The sequence below is a fragment of the Lactuca saligna genome, chromosome 7 (genome assembly GCF_052625555.1).
Source record: "Lactuca saligna cultivar CGN05327 chromosome 7, ASM5262555v1, whole genome shotgun sequence".
Classification (NCBI taxonomy): Eukaryota; Viridiplantae; Streptophyta; class Magnoliopsida; order Asterales; family Asteraceae; genus Lactuca; species Lactuca saligna.
Window position 1 is genome coordinate 177,843,756 of NC_136423.1, and position 9,974 is coordinate 177,853,729.

Below are 9,974 nucleotides of genomic sequence, written 5' to 3' on the forward strand. Positions count from 1 at the left end.
CGACGCCTAACTTGACGAGTAGAAATAGAATTTAGGGCAGTCGTTGGGACATGGACTCGGCAAGTTGGGGGTCCAACTCGGCGAGTCGGGTCCACTGGAAGTTGACTCTGACTTTGACTTAGGGCATGATCAGGGGTAAAATGGTCATTTTACCCAAAGAACGGTTAGCAATTTTAACTAAGTGTTTGGTGGGAATTACAACCGGAGGATTTCCGGAGCAGCAGCAGCAGTCAGACTATTCCCACACAGATCAGCAGCTACGAGGTGAGTTACCTTCCAGTAGCGGTGGGTCTAAGGCCATAATGTCGGCCCACCAGTAGGAGATGTATGATTAGATGATTGTCTTTGTGATATTTATCTAGGGCTGCTACTACCTGTGTTATGTTTATGTGTTTGTATGATATGATGTTATGTGCTAGTGATATCAAGGGAGATAGTCCCCCATGTTACCGGTCGATAGGGCCGAAGGGGCAGTTATGCCCAGCCATGCTAGATAGACTATGTGATATATGTGTTATGTGGTAGTAGTAGGGTGAAATAGTCCCTGGTACCCGGTCGAAAGGACCGAAGGGGGCGACAGCACCCAGATATGCTAGGCAGTATCCGGTCAAGAGGACCGAAGGGGAGGCCAGCACCCATATATGCTAGGCAGTATCTGGTCGAGAGGACCGAAGGGGTAGGTCGGGCACCTAAATATGCCTTACAATTTATGTATGTTATGTGATTGTATGGCTTGTGGTACAATGGGGGAACTCACTAAGCTTTGTGCTTACAATTTACAATTTTGGTTTCAGGTACCTCTTCATCGAAGGGGAAGGAGTTGGCTCGGTAGCGGCACATCATGCACACATACAGGTTTCCGCATTTATTTGATTTCTCTGGGATTTATACTCTGATGTTTCGATTGGTTGTATGACTTGACTTTTGAACATGGTTTATGTTGTGACGTAGTTTGATCAAACAATGTTTTTATCTATTAACATTTTCTAAAGTAATGTTTTAAAAATGAAATTTTTGGACGTGAAAATTGGGTCGTTACACTCCAAATCTTGAAAATAATTTATTTAAAAATTTCACCACCACTCTTGCATCGTTTGTTGGTAATGCTTGTGCTTCCGCCTACTTTGACACATAATCTACCGCCACCAAGATATATTTGTTGCCCTTAGATGATGGAAATGGTCCCATGAAATCTATACCCCAAACATCAAAAATCTCACAAACTTGAATATTCAATTGGGGCATTTCGTTCCTTGCCGATATATTCCCTGTTCGTTGGCAAGCATCACATTCTTTTACGTAAGCTGCTGCATCTTTAAAAATAGTGGGCCAATAAAAACCGGAATCAAACACTTTTTTAGCAGTGTATTGTACCCCATGATGTCCTCCAGCAGGTCCATTGTGGCAGTGTCCCAAGATGTCTCTACTTTCCTTTCCAAATACACATCTTCTTATTATTCCACCCGCACAACTTCTAAAAAGATAAAGCTCGTCCCAAAAATAATATTTAATTTCAGCAAATAACTTTTTCTTTTGTTGATGGGAAAGGCCTTTTTAGAGGTAATTATCGGCCAAGTAATTTGCAATGTCTGCATACCATGGTTCTTCACTCACAATCACCATCAAATATACTTCGGGGAAGCTATCTCCAAAACCCATGCTGTCTTTGCCTTCCTTTTCTGGGTTTTCTAATCTAGAAAGATGATCGGCTGCAATATTTTCCATCCCCTTTTTATCCTTCATCTCGATGTCAAATTCTTGAAGTGAAAGTACTCATCAGATCAATCTTGGCTTTGCATCCTGCTTGGCAAACAAATACTTAATAGCAGAGTGGTCAGTAAAAATAGTGGTTATAGATACAATTAGATAATGGTGGAATTTGTCAAAAGCATACACCACGGCTAGTAATTCTTTTTCGGTTTGTGGTGTAATTTTCTTGGGCCGGATTCAAAGTCTTGCTTGCATAATAAATGGGTCGAAAGTGCTTATCAACCCTTTGGCCAAGTACAACTCCTAATGCAAAGTCGCTCACGTCACACATTATTTCAAAAGGTAGGTTCCAATTCGGGGCAATAATGATCGGGGCATTAGTTAATTTTTCTTTCAAAAATTCAAAAGCCTTTAAACATTCTTTAGTGAAATTAAACGGTGCATCTTTTAAAAGTAATTGTGTTAGAGGTCTAGTTATTTTAGAAAAAATATTTTATGAAACGGAGATAAAAACTCGCGTGACCTAAAAAACTCCTAATTCCCTTTACATTAGTGGGTGGAGGTAATTTAGCAATTGTATCTATTTTTGCCCGCTCAACCTCAATTCCTGCTTTGGATACCTTATGGCCCAAGACTATACCCTCATTAATCATAAAGTGACATTTTTCCCAATTAAGGACTAAATCGGTCTTTTCACACCTTGCAAGCATTAAATCAAGGTTAGCAAGACAATCATGGAAGGAAGATCCAAAAACAGAAAAATCATCCATAAACACTTCCATGAATTTTTCCACCATGTCATGGAATATGACCCTCATACACCTTTGAAATGTCGCAGGTGTATTGCATAACCCAAAGGGCATGCGGCGATATACAAAAGTCCCACTTGGGCAAGTAAAAGTAGTCTTTTCTTGGTCAATTGGGTATATGGGTATTTGGAAGTACCCCGAAAATCCGTCTAAGAAACAATAGTAGCTATGGTCGAACAATCTCTCGAGCATTTGATCAATAAAAGGTAGAGGAAAATGGTATTTACGAGTGACATCGTTTAGCTTTTGATAATCGATGCACACTCTCAAACCGGTTATCGTTTGTGTCGAAATAAGCTCGTTCTTCTCGTTTGTTACGACAGTCATCCCGCCTTTCTTGGGCACCGCTTGAACGGGACTGACCCATGGACTGTCGGAAATAGAATTAATGATCCCCGCATCTAAAATCTTGACTACTTCCTTCTTGACCACTTCTTGCATGTTCGGGTTCAATCTTCTTTGGTGTTGCACTACCGGCTTTGCTTGTTCTTCCAGATTAATCTTGTGAGAGCAATAAGAGGGGCTTATTCCCTTTATATCGGTGATACTCCATGCAATGACACTTTTTCTTTTCTTTAGGACATGGACTAATGCTTTTTTTTTTTTTCGGATTTGGAAAGGTTAGAAGCTATTATAACAGGTTTTTGATCACCTTCTTCCAGAAATGCACACTTTAAATGATCAGGTAGAGTTTTAAGGTCTGATTTTGTGTTTTGTGCACTCGACACATCAAGTCGATACAGGTGACTCGTCGAGTTTGGGCAAAAATTCCTCATCTGATCGTGACTCCTCGTATGGACTCGTCGAGTATGTAGTGGCGACTCTGCAAGTCGTAAATTCTGCACTTTTGACTAAATCATCGTAGTCGGCTTCTTCAAGCAGTCTCTCTATATCTTTAAGGTCCCTTTCAGCATCAAATTCTTCTGCAAAAGTTATAGAGGAATTGTTCGACTTGCCTTCTTTCCAATCTTCTATTAGTTCGTCCATCATATCTATGGAGAATGTTGTGTCATCACTAAACCTTGCATGTTTCATTTCTTGTTCAACTCCAAGTGTAACTGATTCGTCTCCCACCCGAATGGTGAGTTTGGAATCTCTCATATCTACTATTGCATCCGCAGTGTTAAGGAAAGGTCTTCTAAGTATGATCGGGACTTGAGGATTCGCTTCCATGTCTAGCACTATAAAGTCCGTCGGGAATATGAACTTATCCATTTTTACCAATAGGTCCTCGCATATTCCTCTTGGAAATGTCACTGTTTTATTTGCTAAATGTATTGTCATTCGAATTGGCCTTGGCTCCGGAAGGCTTAACTTCTTAAAAAACGAATAGGGCATGAGATTTACACTTGCCCTCGAATCCGCTAATGCATGTATGGTTGCCAAATTCCCGAATTGACATGGTAATGTCAAGATTACCGAGTCACCTTTCTTTTTATGCATTTTGTTTAGCATGGCGGCTGAACAATTTTCATTAAGAACTACCTTTTTCACTTCTTCCATCCTCTTCCTATTAGAGAGGAGTTCCTTCAAGAATTTAGCATAATTAGGCATTTGTCCAACCGCCTCGATAAAGGGCATATTAATTTGAAGGGCTTTTATGTGATCCAGGAACTTTTGATAATCCACATCATGTTTATCTTGTCTATCTCGACCTAGAATAGGTAGTGGAGGTTGACAAGGTTTTACAGGAGGTTCCTTTTTCGATTCATGTTGGGGACTCGTCGAGTCCATGCCATCGACTCGGCGAGTCCCGTTGGGTTTTAGAGATTTCTGCTTTTCTGCTTCCTCTTGCACCAGTTTGGTATTTTCTTTTGGAATTAGGATCAAAGGGGTAATTATCTTCCCACTCCTGGTTGTTACGATATTTATGTGTGCACCTCTCGGGTTGTGTTCGGTATTACTTGGAAGTCCACCCGGTTGTCTCTCTTTTATTTGTAGTGCAAGTTGGCCCAGTTGTTTTTCAATATTCATAATCGATGCTTGTTGGTTTCTAAGCATGGCTTGTTGATCTATCATCATGGTTTAATGTTATTTAATCATGCCTTGTTGCTCCTTTAACATGTTTCGTGGTTCTTTTATCGCAACATCAGTTTCATTGTGTCTCTTCTCGAATGCAGCTGCAAATCTTGTGAGCATGTCTTCAAAATCAGATTTCTTTTCTTGCACTAGTTCCCCCTTTTGATAAAAAATCCCCCTCTTTTTGTTTGAACTTTTCCTCCTTAGCCTTTTTATACTCGTCATACATGAGCCACTCTCTTTTTGGTTTTCGCCAATTGTCATCAATTCGGTCGCTACTTGAATAAAATACTTGAGCCTTCTTATTTCCATTCTCATCCAAGTCATAATCCCTTGTGAGGTGAGGTCTATTACAATTCTCACATCCAACTCGAATAGCATGGATTGTTTGATCCATTTTAGTTATCCTCCTATCTAAACTGTCTAGTTTAGCCATCATTGTCGCCATGTTATCGTTGACCGTGTTCACTACCCCATACTCACTTCATTTAGTGGGTTGTGATATTCTCTAGAATGTTTAGAGAACTCCTCAATTAATTCCTTGATCATAGGGGGTGCCTTCTTTGTGAGCGGGCCTTGCGAGTCAAGTACTTGCCTTGTTGTAACATTGACTCCATCATAAAAGATGGAGACTTCTTGTTGGCTATTAAGGTCATGGCGTGGGCAATTCTTTAGTAAAATTTTGTACCTTTCCCATGCCTCATAAAGGGACTCTCCGGGTTGTTGTTCAAGGTTAGCTATAGCTTTCTTTAACTTGGCAATTTTAGAAGGTGGGAAAAATTGGTCAATGAATTCTTTTTTTCATTTTAGCCCATGTAGTGATGGATCCGGAAAGGGAGTGACTTGATCCAATCTTTTGCAGCACCTTTTAATGTAACTGGAAGCATGCGAAGCAGCTGTGTCTCACGAGGCACATTTGGAACATTAAAGTAATCAACTATATCATTGACATCATCCAAGTGTTTATAAGCATCTCCGTGGTCTTTTCCGAAAAAGGGTATCTCCTTGAGTTGAGCGAGTATGTGAATCTTGAGCTCAAAAGTGGAAGTCTCTGGAATTGCGGGTTGCACAAGCCCCGGGCTGGTGTCATCTCGTATCCTATTCTTCCATTCACCCATGGTAACTTCATCAATGTTCGCCATAATGTTGTCAAAGTCACCTTCTAGATCGATGTCTTCTCTAAATTTGCTTTCTTCCCTTTCATACTCGTTCACGGTATCTTCCTTGATTGGGTCTTCATTTGCCAAAGAAGAGGTGTTGGATGCTCCTGATTTGTTGCTCTTCTTTTTGCTGAAAACGGACTTTAGATTCTTCAAAGGCGAACTTTTCAAAGAAGTGGAGTCTCCAACAACTTTCCTGTGTTCCTCTTTAAAGTAGACTCCGGATCTTCAAGTGGAGGAACTAGCGGCGTATTGGATCCTTTGGTCATGTAACAACTGCAAAAAAAAAAAAAAAAAAAAAAAAAAAAAAAAAAACGCGTAAAAAGAACAAAAAATATAAAATAAAACTAAAAGTTTTTTTTTCAGCGATGGACTCATCGAGTCTGTACGAAGGAGGGACTCGGCAAGTCGAGTGCAAAAACAACTAAAAATTTTAAACGAAATTTCCTAAAAACTACTATTACAAACTAAATCCTAATGCTAGATCTAATAAAAACAGTAACCTTGTGCAAGAAGAATCCCACAAAAGGGATCGATAACAATAATAATCAATTAAAAGTTGGAACCGTTCCCCGGCAACGACGCCAAAAACTTAATATGTGTAAAACCAATTAGTTTGAATCCTACTAACTTAAACACAAAGACAAACACACGAAAGACAATGTACCTATCGATTAGCAATTTAGTTCAGGTAAGTAGGGTATCGAACAGAGGGAACGGCAGATTAAACTAATTACTAGTATTATCTAAAAAAACAAATAATAAAAGGAAGAGGTTTCTCTAGTTTTGCAAGACTAGAAACTTAAACAATTAACTAAAATTTAAACTATCGACTAAATAAGCACGAATCAACTAAATTCAATAATAAAGAAGACTTCTGTTTAGGGTTGACTAATTTGATCCTATGGTTGATTTTATGAAAAGTGCAGTGGATTAATCTATCTTTGGCTACCGATTAAGATGATTAGGTTCACGTTCGCTATTACTAATCCTTAGAAAACTAATTAATCTAAGCAGTGGCCAGTTGTCTAAATTAATGAATTTCCTAGATTATTTATTCGAGTTAAGTAATACTTGTAATGGTTAATTGAATTGGTCTTTCAATTAACCTCTTGCTGATGGTTCGTCACACAAGCTCATACATTAGTTTTCCTATTCTCTATTAACCCTAGTTTCACGTTCACTATTCCTAGGCATATAACCAAAAATAATATGAGATTAGCAATTAAGAGATTTTCATGCAACTTGATTACAGATTAATTAACAGGGAATAGTAATAACTAACACATAAGGGTCTTTAACAAACTTAACAAAACAAATCACCAAAGAAAGATAATCCAAATCATGAAATCAACAGATAATCACAAACTTTGTCTTTCCTAAATAGAAGAAAATAGGTTTAGTTTATGATTACAGCAAAACTAAAGTCAAAAGCGAATTCTAGTAAATCAAAGGTGGTTCAACTTAAAGAATAATAAAAGTAAACTTCAATTTTGCCTTAATCTCCTCACAATTGGATATAGGGTTTATTCTCTAACTCCCAACACTTGAATACGTCTTCTAATCGTTGCTTCTCTCCAGGAGTTCATTCCAGAAAATTGGGTTATGATCAGGAAGTCTCTTTTTATAGGTTAGAAGCGACTCGCCGAGTCCATGGGGTGACTCGTCGAGTCCCTCATTAAATTCCCGTGCCCGACAAGGTAAGGATTCTTCTTGCTTCGAGAACCTTCGTGGGAACTCGTCGTGTAGCACCTGGTTCCTGGTACGTAAAAATTTATCAAAGTAATTGTCATTTTAGCCTTGGACTCGGCGAGTTGTAGGTCCGACTCGCCGAGTAGGGACGCGGTCCGGGGGCACGCTTAAGTTGGCGACTCGGCGAATCCATATCGTGGACTCAACGAGTCATCGTTGTTTGATGAAACCCTAATCCCAAGGGTTTGCCCCCTATTTAAGCTAGCTTGTGCGACCCAAGCTCGCCCCCATTCACCCTCAGAGCCCTATATCTCGTCCAAGCTTTGTTTCCTTGTGAGTTTGAAGCATTTGGTGTGTCCTTTTGAAGTTTTGGAGTGGGAAGAAGAGTAGATCAAGAAGAAGAAGAGGAGGTCAAGCATCTTTGAGCTATCTCAGTGTGTTCCCTAAGGTATAACTCGTTTTCCCCTTTGTTTTCATGCTTATCATCCCTTATAGCTCCATTAAAGTCCTTCTTGAACCATTTCCAAGCTTGGGTAGGTTTGAGGGTTCGTAATAAGCTGATTAACCTTTAGATCTAGGCATGGTTGAGGTCCAGGAGCTCAGATCTACTGTCTTTTGGAACCATATTACATGAAAGCCCTATATCTACCCTTTTGGTGCATTTTGGACCCTAAACTCTCATGGTTGCCTATTTACACGTAAAGTTGGAAACTTTACGTATAAATCAAGCCCCAGGATCACGGATCTATGTATGGCATGAGATGGATTCGAGCAGAATCGACCATATAGTAATTGCATGGTAACAACTCGGCGAGTCGTTCATCGGACTCGGCGAGTCAAGACGCGAGTCCCCGAGTTTTCCCCCTTTTCGTTATGGCGAGTAGTGTAGTGAGTCCGGGGTGGACTCGGTGAGTTGGAAGCCGAACTCATCCATGAAGGAACTCGGCGAGTCAATGCCCTAACTCGGCGAGTTCAAGACAATCTTCTTAGATCAAGAGCAGACTCGACGAGTTGTTCATACAACTGGGCGAGTCACAACGTAGAGTGTTCTTTGGATGAAGGCGAACTCGGCGAGTTGTTCATACAACTCGGCGAGTAGGGTCCATGACTATTAAGACTTGGGTATAGAGAAAGGGACTCGGCGAGTCTGGCAAGTGGCAGTTGACTATGACTTAACTCATGACTTGTTAAGGGTAAATGGGCAATTTACCCTGAGGGCGGTTAGCAGTATTTGACTAAGTGTTTGGTGGGAATTACAGCCGGAGGATTTCCGGAGCAGCAGCAGCAGACAGACAGACTATTCCCACACAGATCAGCAGCTACTACGAGGTGAGTTACCTTCCAGTAGCGGTAGGTCTAAGGCCACAATGTCGGCCCACCAGTAGGAGATGTATGTTAGATGATTGTCTTTGTGATATCATCTAGGTTTGCTACTACCTGATATGTTATATGCTAGCATGATATGTTATATGTGATAGTAGTAGAGTTCGGTTGTTAGGACCGAAGGGTAGTCAGACACCCCATATACGTCTGACAATATGTGATTATATGTTTGCATGCTGGCTTGTTATGTTATATGCGATAGAGGTAGTATGAGAGGACCAATCCCCGAGTTCGGTTGCTAGGACCGAAGGGTAGTTCAGGCACCCCAGATATGTCTGATAATATGTTATGTTATGATATATGTGATAGTAGCAATAGGGGTGAAATAGTCCCCGAGGTTCAGTCGACAGGACCGAAGGGTAGTAAGCATCCCATAATGGCTTGACATGGGTAGTCAGCACCCCATAATGGCTTGACACGGGTAGGTCGGCACCCCAGAATGGCCGTACCGGGTAGGTCGGGCACCCGAGAAATGCCTGGCAATATGTACGATATGTGATTGTATGGTATATGGTATGATGGGGGAACTCACTAAGCTTCGTGCTTACAATTTTCAGTTTTGGTTTCAGGTACCTCTTCTTCGAAGGGGAAGAAGTTGGCGCGGTAGCGGCCCATCACACACATGCTTCGTATTTCGCATCATGAGAACTTCCTGGGGATTTGTACTCTGACATTATTATGTTTTATGAAATGTTTTCCCGACATGTGATATCTTTATAAAATGTTATGATCAGTAAATGTTTTAATTCGAATGTTTTGCTAAGTGTATGTTTTCAAAAATGAAATTTTTGGCTCGTATTTTTGGGGCGTTACAAGTTGGTATCAGAGCCCTGGTTTGAGGGATTCGGACACACCTTCGGGGGTGTTTGAACTCAAATCGAGGGATTAAAATATTTTGGAAAGAGAAAATGTTTTCTAAAAGGCTAAGTAAAGGGTTTTAAGAAAGAACAAAGTGTGTAATGTACGCGACCGGCCGAGCTCAAGTAAGTATTCCCCAATGTACCCATACAAGTTTATTTATGTTTATCAGTTTCTGTAGAACATCATGCTAGAATAGGACTAAGGATCTAGGAGTGATGCCTTACGTGCCTGCTTTATGTGCTCCAGTATGTGAAAGAGTTGCATGCTAGAGTTGAGTAGACAGCAGTAGGGTAGCCTGTTCAGGTTATTCCTGATAGTACGAGTTTAGCATTGTATGCTA

General features: G+C 40.5%; 1 protein-coding gene across 1 annotated transcript; it reads right to left on the bottom strand.

The window, feature by feature from the left end:
- Window positions 1–3,248: 3,248 nt before the first annotated feature.
- Window positions 3,249–4,541, bottom strand: LOC145007497 (uncharacterized). The gene has a single exon (XM_078966425.1). The coding sequence runs from the start codon at window positions 4,539–4,541 to the stop codon at window positions 3,249–3,251; it is 1,293 nt and encodes a 430-aa protein (XP_078822551.1).
- Window positions 4,542–9,974: the final 5,433 nt, after the last annotated feature.